Here is an 18,554-nt window from a genome sequence, read left to right as displayed (position 1 = left end):
TTTGCCAAACTTTTTACGTGATGAAGCTAAATATGTAAGAGTTGGGTGCATTGTCCAGGACACAGTCACCGACGCATTATTGGGTTAATTTTTAGCAGTAGCCTTTATACTTTAAGTATAGTTATGAACCTCATGTGTTAGCTTACAAGAACTCTTTGATTAAGTTCATGATTGCAGGACACTAACCAGACCCAGCTGCTATGGACTGGTTAATCGTTGTGTTTTATCAAGCGTTGGCTCTAACTGCAGTCAGGTAACTTATTCAACTTCATGTTTTAACCCATTAACGATATTCACGATAAGTGTTTTGTTAACATGGCAACCGGAGATCTATCACCTGTTAAAGTAACCAGCGTTGAAATGTTTTTTGTGTCTATGTGTGTGTATGTGTGTAGCCGGCAACGAAAGTGTTTGGAAATACAATTTTTCCTGCTCCACCGCAACGAATATCAAAGGTTACAGTTAAAATGGTCTGCTATCGAAACAATAAAAAAATTGAGGACCATTGAGGACAATATTTAAAAATAGGAGATGTCGCTATTCTCTCCCAGTTCGTTCTCCCAAAGAAGCCTTGACATAAGAGTTACATGTGATAAGGGATGTAAACAAATGAATCGGCTTAAATTATTTTACTCTATATAACAGAACAATTACGTTCTTAGATTCTAAAACTCTCGTCCCTTCCGCGAGCTCTCGTTCTACTGGCTGATGAAACCAAATTGCAGTTAAGGTGTAACTCTAAAAATATCATTTTCAAAAGTAGCCATGGAATTCGAGTGTAAATTAAACTACTTGCCCTTGTCATAAATTCAATTGCAACGCTAGTGCTGTTTTAACATAATTATTTAGAACTTTTATTTTATCGGCAGTTTTAACATACGATTAACAAAAATTTAGTTATTCATTTCCTCCGTGAAAAAGGCAACACCGGTCGACATACTTTAATTGCTAGTTGAGTAAGTCAATTGCTAGTTAAAGTTGTTTTTAGTATAGCTGACGCCTTCAGGTGAAGTTCCTTGACCGTTCGTTGACTATTCCATTAACTTTAGAGAAATAGACAGAGAGAAAAGAACTAATGGAACGAAGCCATTAAAATTTTATTTTTGTCTACTAATATTACAAGAAGAAATAAGTGGTTGATCACTCCCAATTTACATTTTAATTGTTTCAGAGCCGCTGGAGGAAATCTGTCACCACTACAAACCCTCAAGGATCATTTGAAGAACACCAGTTATGACAAAGGAACACATCCAAACGATGGAGGTTTGATTCTTGGCTGATAATAGTTTTTATTACTCTTTGGAGACTGGCAGTTGGTGGCTAAGAATGTCCAGTAATTGTGCTACCACATATTCCCCAACCAGTTGAAATTGTCACCAGCTGAGACGTAGTCCAAGCGGCCGAAACTTAAGATCTTTACCGTGTGTATCAACTGTTCAAGATGCACTGTGTTGGTTGATGTACACACACACAGGTGGGGGGGTGGGGCGCACACACATGGATGGAGGTAAACACACACAGGTGGAGGGACACACGCCGCGGAGTTTGCGCTCAGGGAAAAACTGAAACGAAAGTAAATCATAGCCTTTTTTTCTTGTTCCTTATTTTGCAGTAAATTACACGTTAATTCGGGTGGATCTTTACGTTGAATCGTTTGGAAGGATAGAAGAAGTCAATATGGTATGATATTTATAAGCTTTATAACTTGGCTTCTCATTTTTCCCCTCAACTACATTCCATGCGTACTTGCTACCCACGCCATAAAAAATCGCAGCAAAAGGACTGGGAAGGGGTAAACATCCTTTCATCACGGTTTACTTTAATTCCGTGATTGCGAGATAAGAAGCGCCAACTGTTAATGAAGCAATAAGAACCAATTGATATCGACATCGATTCCGCCTCCTAGAATATCCCTTTTAATAAATTACTCATTTATATCTGCATGTAGAAATAATGGGGGGAGAAATGATGGGGAGCAGTCGAACATAGAAACGAGGAAATCATTCAGAAAAAAACACTAAATTTTCGACATATCCTTAAGCTCGTTTTACCGCGGATTCTACGAACAGTATTAAAACAGTAACTAACTGCACATGCAACTATTAGTTTTAACTTGCAGAAAAGATCTTGCAAAGCAAGATATCTCTATTGAAAAGGACGCCGTTTTGTCAATATTTCTACTGTGTCAATATGCACATATTCCACTTGACATATGAAACCTTGTTTAGAATCCCATTAGATCTACATTGAAGTTGCTTCATCTTTTCACTCCTTAGGAGTTAGATGCTTACATGTACTTTCGTCAAGAGTGGAAAGACCCGCGGTTAGCAAACGTTGTTAACAAAACAGTTACTCTGGTCAGAGAAGACTCAAACTTGATATGGAGGCCAGATACGTTTTCATATAATTCACGTCAAACAGATTTAGACAAAGAGGACAAAAGCATGCATACATTTTTGAAAGTAAAGCCAACTGGGGACATCCTTTACTCAAGGAAGTAAGTGTGTCACGAAAAATCAGTCATCAGTGTGGAGCTGAGCGAAAATACAAAACAAAAACTTTAGACTTATGGATTCTCTGGGACAAGAACGGTGATAATGGGGTCAAACTCTCATCTCTGTGCAGACTGATATATCTAGAATGTCTTCTTCTTTATATTTCGTTTTAGTGTTAGATTCCGTGAGATATTGTTGTATAGTTGACATAAAACGAAACCGTAAATGTACATACACCCCTGCTAGATGCAATTAAATTAGAATAATTCTTATCACTTAGCAATTGAGACCTGTTTTGATAAACGCCAACTGCAAGCTTTCAGAAGTCGAAAAAGAGCAAAGAGAGATTGTGAGGAGTGAGAGCAGTTCTTGAAGAGTGTTTTAATTTCGGTTAGGTTGCTGAATTTCTCACAATTTAAGCCAGGTTTTCACTGATGTTTAAAACTGAAAGATCACCTGTAATCTCTAATCTCGTTTCCAGCCTTAATCATCCCTTGTCCTTTCGGTTTGTTGTTACCTCAGTTTTCGTTTGCTTTTGAATTTAATTTTCCAACGTAAGTCTCGATCCTTAAGATTAAAGGCGTGGAATGTATGTCTCTTCTCCACACAGTTCCCACTTAGTATCCGCGTGTGATATGGACCTACACAACTTTCCAATTGACGTGCAAAACTGTTCACTGACATTTGGGAGCTGTAAGTATAAAACATCAGCATAACCGTGAACTTAAGTAATCTTCGAGGTCTTCTTCTTTCTCCACTCAAGAGGAAGGGATAGAAATCCTTTGATAAGCACAATAATTTGTTTAGAAACAGGATAATAATTTCCGAGCTGTTATTGCTAAAACACATCCATATTCGTTTATCTTTTAGACGCGTTTTCAACAAATGATGTGGAGTACATTTGGAAGCGCGACGAAGTTATTGTTGAACAACCAACCATGGCGCAGTTTTCCATCACATCTTCCAAAACCTCGCGAATAGTTCAAGTATACATCACAGGTAAGATTTTAAACCGCAAGTATTCATTTGGAGAACAACCTTCATTAGGCGAAACCTTAAAGTGCACCTAACCCCCAAAATTTTTTTTCGCTAGAACGAATCTACTTATTATTTGAAATAGTTCTGCGAAAAAAATTTTGAATTCCGTTAAATCCTCGATTTTCTATGCCACGACGAAATCTCGAAAATAGCTCCAAAACACCGCCATTTTGTTTCACGACCGAGTTTGAGGAGAATGGGTCCAGCGGCTCTTGTGACGTCTACCCAGGAAAGTTGGATATCTCATTTCCTCTCATTTCCTTCAGGATGGTGCAATACACATTCGAAAAGTGCGCAGAAACGCCTTCCAGAGGTGCTATCGGCTGTTGCAGCAATATTCCAGATTTAAAGAAAGATATACTGTACAATTTACTGACGATGATCGGCTAATGGTGCAATAAAGACGTAAACGATGGTTGATTTTGTCGAACCGAAACAAGCGAACTGAATCTGTGAGAACCATTGAAGAACTCTCACTGGAATTTGTTCCGCAGACTTTCGAACGCTATTTTCATAAATTTTCTGCTTAAAGCTAACCAGCAATTTGTAGAAATACTACCTACAACCTATATCTTCCAATCTCGCAGTATTTATAACATAACCGGCAAAGTTGTGTGATCCGGTCATGATCAAGAAGCGTTATACTGATATGTAAATAGATCGCAACTGTACGCCGCTAACCAGCACTTATTTCTCTTTCGATTTAGATGAAAGTCGAAGATTAATCCTCTAGAATTACATGATAACAAAATTGTTAGACTCACAGAGTTTTTCGAAGGTTTGGAAATCAGCAATGCGACAAAGATTCTGTGCAATAGCGTCGAAAATATGACCGCGTAACTTTATCTGCGGACCGCCTAGGGAACACATCCTTTTCGCTTATCCGACGAATTTCACTGCAAACTTTGAGAACAATTTACATTGGTTATTTGGAGTTACGACTTAAAACGTGTGACAATGTGAAATCGGTAATTGTATGAAATGTTTCCTTCCGCCTTGCTTCCCGCAGCTTCAAAACTACAGGTCCAAACAATACGATTTTCAATCGATCGAAGCCAATGTTTTGGAGGTCATCAAGTCTCGAAAACTGCAACACGTACGTCGCTCTTATAAACGTGAAGCATTCAACTGAAAGTAAAACACAAACTGGATTTAACAGAACCTTGACAAAATACATTCTCGGTAAGGACAAATGTAAACGGGCTATAAACACGCGTGGGAATCTTATGTTTAGTTGACGAAATTACCATCCAAAGCAGTCCTTGAGTTTTCTTTCCTGCTTTTCGTTTGCCTGCTCCTCCACTTCGTATCTAGCTTTCCATTCCTAATACACAAGCAGCTCGTCCGCAAAGACGTCTTCCCCGTCGTCGCTTGAAATATTGTAAATTGCTCTCAAAGCTCTAAGCAGTGAGTTCACAGTTGTCGAACGTGCTCGATCGAAGTTTATTTCGGAGCCTTCCGAATCGAAACTTAACTCTGACTCCAGTGACGAAAAAGAAATGATTCTGAGACAAAACTTGGACGTTTTAGTCCCAAAATACATCGGAACGATTAGTTTTGCGTTCTATTTTCTCGAGCAAATACAGAGAGTTGACTGAGGCGCTATTGTGTTTGGTTCCTGGGTAGACGTCATCAGGTACCGCCGCCCCAGACTCCCTAAAACGCGGTCGTGAAACACTTAATCGCGACTTTGAAAGGGCATAGAAATTCGAGGATTCAACCAAATGCAAAAATTTCTTCGCCCAAATGCTTCAAATAAAGTCTAGATTTGTTTTAGCGGAAAAAAAAAAAATTGGGGGTTAGGTGCACTTTAAGATTAAACCATTATGCTACCGACACCTTCATTAAGCGGAGGCAGGAGCCTATGGGCTCCTTGCAGAGGTGAGAACCCTGCACGTGTTCCATTCCGGTTAGCTTGCGGTAAGTTCCACTCGGTTTTGCTCACGGTTAGCATTTTGTGGTTTGGGTGGCACAGCGTTCTATATATTTTTGCTCCTGGTATGTGCATAATTAAAAAAAATCGTGTTTTTGGCAGCCAGCGCATGGTAAGTGAATATATCCTGAATCCAATTTCCCCCGCGGGTTCGACAAGCAGTGTCCGCAAAAGGAAATATTTATTTATTTATTTATTTATTTATTTGAAAAATACAAAACACTTAGTGAACTAGAAATACCTTCATGTAAAATAAGTAAGTGTTTATCTGGTTCAGGTCCTTGTTAACTAAGGTCTTCCCAGCTCTTCATTCTGATACGGAATCTTAATTGTGTTTCAATTCACGACACTCTACTCTCACAGTTCTAAGGGCTTCTGTCTATCGTGAAATATCTCTTCATTGGTGATTTCAGGTAATTATACCATTGTCGAAGCCTCCTTCTTGCTGCAAAGGCGTCTGGGATACTACATGATCCAGCTGTACCTTCCTTGTATCTTCCTGGTCATGTTGAGCTGGATCGTGTTTTGGATGGGTCCTGACAATGGAGGTGACAGGCTCACTGTTGGAATCACGTGTATCCTCACTATCGTTTTCTTGCTGGGTTACGTCAACGCCATGCTACCAAAGGTTTGAGTTTGACACAAAAACTATGCAAAGAAATAGTGATCGATTGTTTTCGAAAAATGTAGGGGCTATACACGCATTGCGTGCCTATGACGCTGAGTTTTCATTGGATCATAGGGTCTTCATATGCAACATGTGAAAAAGTAGTCTATTTTAAAACAATTGATATTGAAGATTACCCAATGAACAATTAGAAAATATAATTCCATAATGAGCATATTAGTCATCGTATATTTAAAATCAACAGGATAAAAACTTGCTTTAAGTAAGACATTCGAACGCTGGAACATTTTCAAACAAATGTATGGGCTGCTTTTTCTCACATTTCCTTCTTTTGTCTAGCAGTCACAGCCTCGATTATAATTGATTTTTACCTGAGAATCAATTTAACTAGATTATCAGATTGTAAACAATATAACACAAAACAGCAGTGATACACATTGTGTTCCAACGAATCTTAATACTGAACTTGACTTTTCTTATGTTAGTCAACATACATTTTCCAAAGTGACCGTTACAAATTTTGAAAACTATCTATACCGTAAATATTAGAGGTCTTGATTCTAGACTGAGAAAAATGATCTGCAGCAGTACGTTAACCTCTCTAGACGTCATGCCTGAGAAGTAACAGCCAGTAAAGCAACGGCTTCTCACTACTGACGTTAGCATTTATTGTCTTTTTACGGTCGTATATCTGAAAGAAGAATCAACATTGACTCTTTTCTCAAAAAAAACAGTTTGATAAGAAAAATGTATAGTCCAAACCATTTAACCATTTCCCTTGTACATTCTACACTTTCCCTTTGAAACCTTCAGCTATTCTTCTGCAACCTTGTTTGTAGGTGAGCTATGTCAAGGGGGTAGACTGGTATCTAATGACGTCATTCCTTTTCATCTTCCTGTCCCTGGTGGAGAGTGTACTGGTGGAGAGAATGGCTTCTAAACTGAAAGAAACCGAAGAGAAAGAGAAAGGAATAGAAAACCAAGGACTGGTAATGTTAATAATTCAATAGCTCATCATCTCAATGTTAAGGGAAACCAACTTTTTTGTTACTTTCGTTCAAAAATAAACGCCGTGAGTCTCACCGCAACCTCAAAATACGACCCCATCTTGCAAAAGCAAAATGCAGCCTTAAGTTACATTTCCAAGAGACGGGGGCGGAACTTAGGGGAGGGTGCAGAGGGTGTGCAGCCCCCATGAAATGAAGGCTTCTTCTTCGTATTCGCTTTTAAAATTTGTTAACCTCACCAGTCAGTTAAGCCACTCCTTATTGGTACACCAAAATCCTGGATCCGCCCCTGAGAGACCACATTAATTCTGTAAACCATGCAACGTAAAGAGCTCCATCAAGTTTTTCCAAGTGCTTTTTTTACATTTTGTTCGGAAGTCTCAAACTACCTTAAATCCACTTGGAGAAATCAACGGAAGTAAATAAGTTAACGTTTGACAACACCGAGGAAGGCACAATGTTTCGTGCAGATTATAACACTCCAAAACCCAGGTACGAGAACAGTGATCATTCTGGGCGACGTACAACGTAGCTCTCGTTATGAATGACCTGTAGAGTCGGACCTAGCGATGCTAGACAGTGGCAAAGTAATGGTGGACTCTTTTTACTTTAAAGAGGAGGGCTTCTAAAAGAACGGGTAAGGGTCTGAATTCCCAACTTAGATCCGCCATAGGCCTTAGAATGTCAGCCCTCTCAAAAATATCTGTCTATCCTACAGAGCACTTCTCAACTGTCGCTGACCAAACTAGACCCCAGTTATCGTCCGAACTCCAAAATAGTGAGCATATCAGGTGATTCACCTCAATGCAAGGGTAAAGTACACGTCCTTCCGTTGCCAGTGATAACACCTGTTGACGACACTTCACCGAACTCCGAGGAACCTGGGTTGACTGAGAGAAAAGGATGCTTTGTACACCCACTGAGGGGGAAACTCTTGTCCAAACTCAAGTGTGGAATGAAAGGAACCTGTCCTGAAAAGATCGACTTTGCCTGCCGTTTTCTTTTCCCTCTTTCATATATTATATATAATACCGGCTATTGGTTTGTTTATTTGCACGGCATCGAAATTCTTGCCTGAAATTCGTACACTATCATCGGAAACATACTGCGATTCACGTCACGCAACACTGGACAGGCGTTGCGTGACCACCCGAACAACTTAAAAAGTTTTAGCATAGATCTACTAGCGTTCTATAAAGATTGGCTACCCTACCGTCACTATCTATTCCTTTTTAGATGGTGAGTAGCCTAGCAATGTGCTGTTGTTTATAAAACAGGGCCCGCCTCTTTGCGTTTTCGAAGTGTCTGTGAAGAGGATTTAGGGACAAAGTTTTGAATGACTAGTAGATTTATACTAAAACAATTAGGTTTCTATACATGATAGTTAAATCGGACTGCATCCTCGTCAACAATCAAGCGATAGAAATCTCAAGCTTGTGACCTAAATGTTGAGTATATTATAACGTGGTATGGAGAAATCCGTCACACAGCACCTAGTGATCAGTAGGATGGTGAGGTTATCATCAAGTGTAAGCATAGGCGTAATGGCACCTTCGGACTTGGGGGGGTTGTGGGGGGGGGGGACGGTGTGCTCCTTGCCTGAAAAAATTACGCAATGCCAGAATGCGTGAGTGTTGAAATCGAGATGCAAACGCACTCAAATTGCATGAAAAACAAAAACGTTCACAATTCTCACATCTGATGGGAAACTGCTGTAATTCCAAAAATAGTTATGTTGAAAGTTTGCATACTCAGTGGCCTCGATCAACAGTCTCAATCTAGTAAAATCTAAAACTTATTGAAAGGAAAAGTTCTTCCTTCCATGGCGTTGTCCGAAAATGTCAGCTATCTTGTTCATACTCGTCACAATAACTTGCCACAGGCGCGCTTAATACAGACGACAGCGAGGCTATTCACTCTATCCTGTCCAATGGTAAACAGCAAGGACGTAATAGAGGAACACCTCCGAAGAAAAATGTAAGGAAAAATTTAAAATACCCCTTTGTTAAGACTTTCCAAACAGCTTTTTTTCTGAGCCACCAAAAAAACAAAAATCTTGGTCTTCGTTCGCTTTGATTAGTGTCCTTGTGTTGATCAGGGCCGTGAATCGGTCAACAGAGTAAAACGCAGACTGTGGACTGCGGACTGCAGACTTCGGTTCGGGGGTAAAATGCAGACTAAGGGTAAAAAGAAGACTGCAGACCCGGGGTAAAATGCAGACTGCAGACTACAGACTTTTTAAGCAAATGTCTTGTTATTTCCATTATCGAGTGCCAACCGTGAACAGTGTTATCCAGGCTAATCGTAGTGGTTAGTCTGAATATCACTCAGGTTAGCCTAAATAACGCCCCGGTTAGCCTGTTTACGGTTAGCTGTCAATGATGGAAATGGTAACACGATTCAGTTAAAGAGTATTCAGTATGCAGTCTGCATTTTACCCCCGGTCCGCAGTTTGCGTGTTACCCTGACGTATCGGAAATTGGAAAGGAAATAATATCCTTACCGTGGAGTTCCACGATACACATTCAGAATCGACTTGCAGCTTACAGAAAACCCCAGGACCCTCATATCATTTCCGTCTAAGTCCTTTTTGGCAAGGCGAATGTCAGAGAAAGTAGCTTACAGGCCTTGAAACCTAAAAAACAAAAAAGAGGGCTCGTTCTTTGTCGGGAGCCTGCAGGCCGCGGTTTCAGACTACCTTGGCGTCTTTGGTGCGCCAACGATACTTCAGATCGGCAGCAGATATAAATGATAAACTTTACACGATACTACTTTACAGCCTACAGACGCCTGGTCAGACGTCTAATCACACAGAGATTCATAAAAAGTAACTAACTAGAACCTTTATTTACGAGTTTTGGAAATCAGGGCAAAACAGCATTATTTTGTAATGTCTCCTCTCAAGTGTCGTTGCCTTAATCAAGAGCGTTCTGCCCGAAAAAATTACATAATTTTCGTAGCTGGGAGGTATGCAGCCCCCCTCCCACAGCTCGTTCGCTTATGAGTGTAAGCAACCAGTAAGAACACAATAGGATTATTATCTAGTGCACATATGATAGGACAATACGGTTATTATTAATTGAACAGTATCTGTTGATAAGCCGGGCAGAACGGTTTTATCTAATGAGCAACAACTAGTAGCTATAGGAAACTACGGTTATTATCCAGTATGACAAGGCAGTTGGGTTAAAAATTATTCACTTTTGTACAATATCTAGAGAATGATATGGTATGGTTGTTATCTAACGAACCACAATGAGTAATACAGTTAAAACTCACGTGTAAGAATTCACTGCAAGTCTGAAAAATAGGTTCTTGTATTTTGAGGTAGTTATTGTCAATGTAGCCTAAGAAGGTTCTTAATTAGATTCTTAGAGACTATTGTCCTTGATTTATACCCCTAAACGAGACGACAAGCATCCTCGACCTTTTCATATGAGGATCCCTACGGATTTAAACAAGACATATTGTCCTATAAACTGCATTGTATCATTTCTTGCGACAAGAGGACCTTTAGCTGAGTGATAACGTGTGGCTATTATATCCAATTAATTACATGTCAATTACCTTAGTACCACAAACCTTTTTGAGTACTGATGACTATTGCGTTTGTTGTCAGAAAGATTCCAGCATAAAAGGTTCAAAATCAACAATCTATTATATACAGTCCGGGATCGTTATCAGATTTGATAACCTCGACCAAAACAAACCATTAACCAATCGCTGCACAAGTTTTCGTTCACGTGACATTATTTGGTAGCAACAGTGTATAATTCAATATGGCGGTCGACGGGGCGCTGCGATGAAAGGAGTTACTTTTTTGACAACATCACAATGCAATTTCATTTAGTTAATTGTATGTTTGCTTCACAATAGGTTACTGGATTATGGAATAGAAACAGAGATGTATTGAAGAAAACTGTCTTTGTCCAAAAGCTACCGCGAAAAGTTTTATTTTCAGATCGACACCGTATAATATTTGTTCCGAGTAAAAACACACAAAGGTAGACAACAGTTATTCTGTTCACAAAAGCGTTGTTTATTGATACTAATATGATAGCTTCTATTTTCACTCAGTCTTCATTTTCTTGGTAGTTGGTGAAGCTGGCTGTTCAACAGTCTGTATAAAATATAAACGAAACACTAACAGTAAATACATCTTGAGTTCACAAATTGACACTGAACAAGTTGCCTCTATATTCCAAGCGGAGAGCTGTAACTGAATTTCGTTCAATTTGCATGAGCGAAGCGTGGTTAGGACCGAAACATCTCCTACTATCATTCATTACTATGAAATGGAAATAAAAGTATCGAAACAGTTCGCGACCCTCCCTCTGTCGAATCTCTGTCCAGATATACTGAAGATAGAATAGCTTACCTCGATGGCCATATCCCATCCCTCGCCTAATTCCATTTCTGCGATTGCTAATTCAATCCCCTCCGCCGTGCTGTACATTTCGTTTCCATCTTCGTTGTGGGCTCGCCTGATATGGTTCTGGCACACCAACAAAAATATAGTAGGTATGTTTACTTTAATTTGTGATACACCTCCGTTCAGTGGAATGGGTACATGCAGCACTTAATGTCGTGAGATGTGACAGTCAACTTGGAAGTCTTGGCATTTCCGGAAAAAAATTGTTTTAGTTGTAGATCAGTAGTCTATTGTTGTGCATTCGGTGATATGGAAAAAAGCTTTTAATGACCGATTCATATAAAAGAAACTATAATTCACGTAATATGTTTTCGTATCATAGATCACTCGCTAAATCCAACAATAAGCTTCATTATATAACGACTGGTGTGCCAGAAAACTGACCTAGTTTGGCCGGCATTTCCGGAAAATATTTCAGGACCGCGAGTTGTTGAAATTGACTCTAAAATATAGGCAACTTACCCTTTAATGTGATTGCCGATTTTCCGGCAGTCCGAAAGGTGTTTTAGTTCCCTGTTTAAGAAGTATTGCACCGGGTCTATCTGTCTTCCAGCAACTTCTCTCAAAGTGTAATTTTGCTTAGCGCTCTTGGATACCAGACTGTGGCACGTCTAGAAGTGTCTCGGGTATTTCTCTAATTTCTGGCAAAACACAACGAAGTGCGAACGGGTCTTTGTTTCCAATTTTCAGGAAGGACATGAAAAGGAGTTCCTTCTGGCCTCTTGATTTTGAACTCATGGTAACCCTTCAAAAGAAAATAAACAACTAATGTTAGATTCGCAAGTGGTTTCCCGACCACCTGGACTGCCGTACCATGAATCGAGCGACTCACTAAGAGCTATAATTTTTTCTGAAGGGGCTTAGATGATTTATGTAAGTTACTTACATTACTTAGTTGCTATTTTGATTATATGGGTACCAGCATCCGCCATCTCAATACCTAGGAACACATCAATTACAGCTGTAAATATGGCCGCCGTTACGAACAACACATCGCAAATCAAAATACCCCTGCGCACTTTTTTCACAGATCGTGCACAACACTACAAACACGTTAAATCCCAAGAATATGGCGTGAAGATTAACGACATATTTTTTGTGATTTTCGCAAAAATCTCCAAGTAACTTAAATCTAATGACAAAATGAAAAACATACCTGGTTTGGATGCAAAATTGCAAGCGCTGTTTCACTTTACGAGTAGCATTTTACATCGTTTACGCTGGTCTTCAACCGCCATTTTCAAAACACATGAGGCTCCTTCTTTTCTGGTAATTATCGAATAGAATTATGGGTAAATTACCCGAGTATAATCGAAAAAATAACGAGCAAAGCGAAGTGAATACGAAAATTCCCGGTGTTTGAAATGGCCGCCATGTTGTGACGTCACATGGTTATCAAATCTGATAACGATCCCGGACTGATATAGTGTAAGCATCCAGTGAGAATACAATACGAGCTGGACGTTTACACTTCTTTCGTACTCTCCAATCTTTGTGCATCATAACTACTATATCATCAAACAATTGTTAAATAAACACTGGTGTGCTTTGTTCATGAAATACCCATATTTTGACCTCTTTGAATCTAGTAGATTGTAGAACGTGAAGGCGTTTTCTTTTTTATCTTCCTGCGGATATTCCGAACCTGAACATGAAGATGTTGGGATCCCAAACATCCCGGATACTGAGAAAAAAAATGCTTCATTGAGTGTGATCCTACCTTAAAGGTAAAATGGTTTTTTAGTATAAAACTTGGAAGAAGTAGGTGCGTCGATCGTTCTAAATAGACCCTTCGCTTCCATATTCATAACAATGGTGCCGAGCCGAGGTCCATCCGAACCTCGCTCTAGTGCTACGTACGTAACGTTTGCACTGAAGTGGAACTGAAAGCGCGAAAGTTCCATTTTCCACAATTTGCTGTGAATAGCACTGTTCTTTTTCTAAGGATATGGGACTGGAGAATCGAGGAAAAGTTGTCTCATCTCATATTGACAGTGGCGAATCTGTAGTTTTCCGCTCAACACATTTCAGGACGATGAACAACTGATTCTAGTCGAGCTATTGTAAGCATGTTTTTAAGGCTGTGGAACTGTTTGGACTGATTACTTTGGGCGAGGGAAAGCTCAGTCGACGTTGTAATATCAATCTGTCCCGCCCGTTGTGGGCATCAGGTTGCAAGACCAAGCCATGGACAAAGTCGAAGAAACCGATGACAACTACTCAGCCGACTTCTGTAGACAACAACTACGAAGCTGCCAAAACAGCTACGAAGCTACAGACGACAACTACGGGACTCCCAACTAATAAAACCGACGCCAAAAGGGCCTCAACAACAATAAATCATGAGCTAGTTGAATGATGGGAAGATTCCGCCAAACTGTTGTTGAGGGGTTTCAATATCTTATTTAAAAGCAACACTGATTACGGACGACAAACGTCTATGCAATATTTAGTTGCTTCTTTTCGTTATCGGCCGCATCCGACAGAGAAATTTCCATGAATCTTTCAAACGGCATTTGAAATACTCCATCTATCCATATTAGGTCATAGCCCATACAAGTGAGATTTTTCTCCATTTCGCTAGGAGATTTATTCAATTAGTCGAGGAAAAATTGCACATATTCGGTAGCAATCTGCAGTTTACCGTTAGCCGTACGATGTGGTTCTTAATCACTTCTCTTGCTGAGAACACTCTAGCCTACGAGGCAGACGTTTCCTTTCCTTTCCTTTTCCAAAAAAGCACGCGAAGGGAATGAAACTGCGCGAGAGCGATTGCGAAAAATAAGGTGCAGGGGGAAGGTGGTGAGGCGAAGGAATCCCTTTCCTCCCCACCCCCTCCCTCTTCTCGCTCACCCCCTCCCCACTTCTCCCCATTTTTTGCTCACCCCAGGCGCGCTCGTTCGCTCGTTCGCTTGTTCGCTCGCTTGTTCGATCTTCGCCTGGAAAAGGAAAGGACATGTCTGCTACGCAGTCTATGCATACTCCTATTGTAGGACGAGTATGAATATTTTGTATTTAGCCGCCATAAAGTACAAAACGTATTTTGTCTTGCCACTCGCACGTCAAACTTTTTTCATCCCCTTAACTTGACTGGTGCCAACCGTAACAAACCAGTGAAACCTACTTATTTTTACATAAACCCTTAATGTACGTCATAAATCCCCCGCTGTTTTTACTACGAACCAAAAAACTGTGTTGTAAATGTTTTCCCATCGTTAATATAACCTCAACACAACCTTTTACGATTTTACTTTACAGAAATATTCCCATAGTCTTTTCCACTCCAACACTCAAAAGTGCAACACGTTTGATTATGTTGCTACCAATAACAATGAATAAAAAGATAAATGAATATGCAAATAAATAAATAAACAAACAAACAAATAAATAAATAAATGTGTTTTGTTATGTGACACTGACAGAATTGCACTTGTTATAAAAGAAAAGAATAAGTTAGGAATCAGTGCTTCAGGTGATCAGTCAGGTGTGTTATTCTCATAATTTGTCTTATTGACCACTTGTAGTTAAGTATTGTCAAACATTAGCAAATAATTCGAGACTGGCAGAACTAGTCTTCTACCGGGCCAGAGCAAAAGCGGAAAAAAATTTAACGGATTTATGATTTGTTTTGATTAAGTAGATAGTATGGTACATGTATGGAGCATTAGTTATTAAACACTATCACCGTCAGGTTACTACGATATGAATGTCCATAATATATATATATATATATATATATATATATATATATATATATATATATATATATATATATATATATATATATATATATATAAAATAAAATAGGTAAAGAAAAATACACACAACCAAAAGTTATGGGTATAAAAAACCTTCTGCCCGATGTATTCTTTATATTTACTGATCAATGATTACGTCACGGCCGATATTATGTCACGTACGAGGAGCCCGCAGTACCAGTTCCGAACGAAAGCGGTAGTATTTTCGAAGTTCGACCGAAGCAATCGAAATCGGCCATAAATTTGAGAGCAGTTCGAGGAAATCAACGTACTTGAAGATGGCTTTTGTTGACGAAAGTTGGCAGTCAAAATGTCCAACTGTCAGGGACAGGACCACGCATATCTTCAACCAGGATCTACTGAGCGATGTGAAATTTCTTGTTCCAGTATCGAATCAGGCAGAAAGCGAAAGCAAAAGAGTGAAGGTGATCCCAGCTCATAAGTTCGTGCTTGCAGTCGGTAGTCCTGTGTTCTTTGCCATGTTCTATGGACAACTGGTGGATCCTACAGACACTATTAAACTGCCTGATTGTGATTTCGAGAGTCTGTTGGAGTTATTTCGTTATTTATACACCGACAACGTAAATTTGACCGGAAATAATGTTATGCAAGTTCTGTACTTGGCGAAGAAATACATGGTCCCGTCACTCGCGGAGAAATGCACAGAATATCTGCGAGACATCTTAGATGTATCGAACGTATTTTGCATTCTACCGTATGCTAATAAATTTGAGGATACAGACCTGGAAGCCCGATGCTGGAAAGTGATTGAGACACAGACAAAAGAGGCCGTGACATCAGACGATTTCGTTACAGTCGATCGATCAGTACTTGAGTCACTTGTAACGAAAGTAGTGTTGACCGTAAAAGAGGTGGAATTGTTTAAAGCAGTTGATCGCTGGTCGAGGAATGAATGCAAAAGGCAAGGGATACTTCCCGATGGCAACGCAAAGAGACGAATGCTGGGAGAGGAGATTGTGAAAGCTGTAAGGTTTCCGCTGATGTCACAGAAAGAGTTTTGTTCAGTCGTTGCGGACTGCAACATACTCACAATGAAAGAGATCGTGGACATGATGAAACACTACAGTGATGTCTTAACATCACCTCTACAATTTTTAAAGATTCCAAGGATTGGTTGTCTTCATTGGTGTTTTAGGTTTGGGAAGTTGTCTTCTTCAGCAATAGCACCGACCTTAAGTCCGAGCGTGTCTGATTACGGAGGTGTTTGTAGCGATATTTGTGTCACTACAAACCAGGATGTTAACTTGCTTGGTGTGCAACACTTTGGCTGTGAACACGGCGTCTATAAGGTTTCAACTCAAATAAAAGAGACTACAAATCGTTCTTCTTTGATAGGAGAATCAGGCTGGTACCAGTCAGAGAAGGACAAGATTTGTGACTACTATGTCTTTGATGTGTGGCTTCCTCACCCAGTTTGTTTAGAAAGTGGTAAAACGTACAAGATAGTGTCGACCATTCACGGTCCCGTAGCATGGTATGGACAAGGCGGGAAGAGAGTCGTAGAGTCCTCTGGAGTTACATTTTTCTTCAGTAAACAAAAGTCCAACCAACTGACCGATGTGAATAAAGGACAGTTTCCTGCCCTTATTTTCACTTTACCGTAAGAATTCCAATATATTGGCACGATCCTATTGACAGGAATTTAAGGAATGGAACTGGAATTTTCGCAAAGCTCGTTTGTGAACTTTTCCTTGACATTTTGAGGTCGTCCTGAATGCTTCAACAATCCGGCGGTCCTCGCTCAGACCTAAACGTTTGTGAGGGCATTAGCCCATCACTTGTACTTGCCTTTCGTTTGTTTGATTTTCATTTCGTGATCATTTCATCATGTCTCATAGCCTAATTAGGGAGCTTAAGCAATGACGAAGGCGACGTTAAGGACAACGGCTGGAAAAAATTGACTTATATTTTACCTTTGAATTTCGCAATTATCTAGAACTGTTCAGTAAGCCGAGCGGTGTAAACCCTACTCAAACTAAAGATGTAAAGCCAGCGATCAATCAAGAGTTAGCCGTCGTGACTAATGTTCTTCAAAATACTCCAAACTTGGTCATTTCACGTTGTTGTTTTGGAGAGAACGGTTACGAAATGTACAAAGATTTATGACGTAAGTGCACAGCCATTGTTTTGCTCAAAAAATCTTATGTTTAGCGACGTTCTCGTTGCCGTTACCGTCGTGGATTGCTTAAGCTCCCTGCTGGCCAATCATGCTCTCCCTCCCTTCCTCTACCCATCGCGCTAATATTTCGGAAGATTGAGGTTAAAAAATTGTAGATGCGGGTAAATGTTTCCTCCCCCATGAAGCAGCTACCACTAGTAAATAACCAAGCCTCATCATTATCCTAGAGAATTTGAAAATTATTTATAAACTTTAAACCACATCAGCACATTTTTCCATTTTTCGTAAATTTAAACCGGGAGACTTGGTTGAATGGATCAAATCTGTGCTTAAATGAAGTCCTTTTTCGTGGACCCGTATTAATTTTCCTAGTTACTTTTTGAGTAGTGAGTAAGTAAAATTCAGTCCTGGCACTCTGCGAGAAAAAGCTTGGGTCAAGTGTGTATCTTGTGTCACGTGGTGCAAAATAAACTCCATTTGCTTTGATCTTGCTGTGTCACATTGTCTTGCTAGTATTTTGACAAATAAAACTGTAAGCGATACAACTAACACTAGATGTCTGATAAGAAATGTGTCATTCGAACGTTCTCTTTTCAAAAAAATCCTGAATTTGAACTGTGTTTTGCGCGGCGCAAATTTAGGAGGACTACGAAGACTACAACTTAGACTACAGTTAGACTTGTTTTTGTCGCCAATAATTTTATGGTACACCGACTTTTTAATTCCTAATCTATTGAACGGAACGTGAGGGACACAATAAATATATAAAAGCATAATATGTCAATAGAACAACTGATTCCTTCAATTCTCTAAGGGTCAGTCAAAGGCGCTGATAATACTTTGATAAAGAATAAAATAAAAAAGAAATGAAATCATCTGCGTTCATACAGCGGTTTTCAATTGAGAGTCGAAAGAAATCTGGCCATTTGGTCTTGTTTTACTACGGCTGGAGATTGGCTGAGTAGTCAAATCGGTAAGTATGTTATTGGCGGTGTGGTTTTGGTTTTACGACACTCAATTGAAACCGGCGCTCTGTAACATACAGTAAACACCCGCACGAAAGAACCTAGTGGTTTAAGAAACTGTTGGCAGCAATTTGCCATTTTAATACCCAAAAATATAA

General features: G+C 39.7%; 2 protein-coding genes and 1 long non-coding RNA gene across 6 annotated transcripts; 2 read left to right on the top strand and 1 right to left on the bottom strand.

Moving 5' to 3' along the window:
- Nucleotides 1-171: 171 nt before the first annotated feature.
- Nucleotides 172-8,653, top strand: LOC149112226 (glycine receptor subunit alphaZ1-like). Its single transcript, XM_089290008.1, has 9 exons — nucleotides 172-253; nucleotides 1,172-1,263; nucleotides 1,613-1,680; nucleotides 2,277-2,497; nucleotides 3,106-3,188; nucleotides 3,366-3,494; nucleotides 5,880-6,094; nucleotides 6,934-7,083; nucleotides 7,820-8,653. The coding sequence occupies exons 1-9, from the start codon at nucleotides 201-203 to the stop codon at nucleotides 8,177-8,179; spliced, it is 1,371 nt and encodes a 456-aa protein (XP_089146134.1). The 5' UTR covers nucleotides 172-200; the 3' UTR covers nucleotides 8,180-8,653.
- A 2,463-nt stretch (nucleotides 8,654-11,116) lies between these two features.
- LOC149112225 (uncharacterized) lies at nucleotides 11,117-12,948 on the bottom strand. 4 transcript variants are annotated; one of them, XR_016207328.1, is made up of 4 exons: nucleotides 12,420-12,948; nucleotides 11,996-12,278; nucleotides 11,480-11,596; nucleotides 11,117-11,221 (listed from the first exon to the last, which is right to left on the bottom strand). It is a non-coding gene; the product is annotated as an uncharacterized LOC149112225 (long non-coding RNA). The 4 variants fall into 4 exon arrangements; XR_016207329.1 differs by having other exon boundaries at nucleotides 11,996-12,473; nucleotides 12,690-12,948; XR_016207330.1 differs by having other exon boundaries at nucleotides 12,690-12,948.
- A 2,555-nt stretch (nucleotides 12,949-15,503) lies between these two features.
- Nucleotides 15,504-17,918, top strand: LOC110046382 (BTB/POZ domain-containing protein 6-like). Its single transcript, XM_089290108.1, has one exon. The coding sequence runs from the start codon at nucleotides 15,570-15,572 to the stop codon at nucleotides 16,914-16,916; it is 1,347 nt and encodes a 448-aa protein (XP_089146234.1). The 5' UTR covers nucleotides 15,504-15,569; the 3' UTR covers nucleotides 16,917-17,918.
- Nucleotides 17,919-18,554: the final 636 nt, after the last annotated feature.

The sequence above is a fragment of the Orbicella faveolata genome, unplaced genomic scaffold, assembly GCF_042242905.1.
Source record: "Orbicella faveolata isolate gen_17 unplaced genomic scaffold, um_ofav_v1 contig_2, whole genome shotgun sequence".
In the NCBI taxonomy this organism is placed as follows: Eukaryota; Metazoa; Cnidaria; class Anthozoa; order Scleractinia; family Merulinidae; genus Orbicella; species Orbicella faveolata.
The sequence above is the reverse complement of the archived record's forward strand: the minus strand, read 5'-3'. Positions and strand labels throughout refer to the sequence as shown.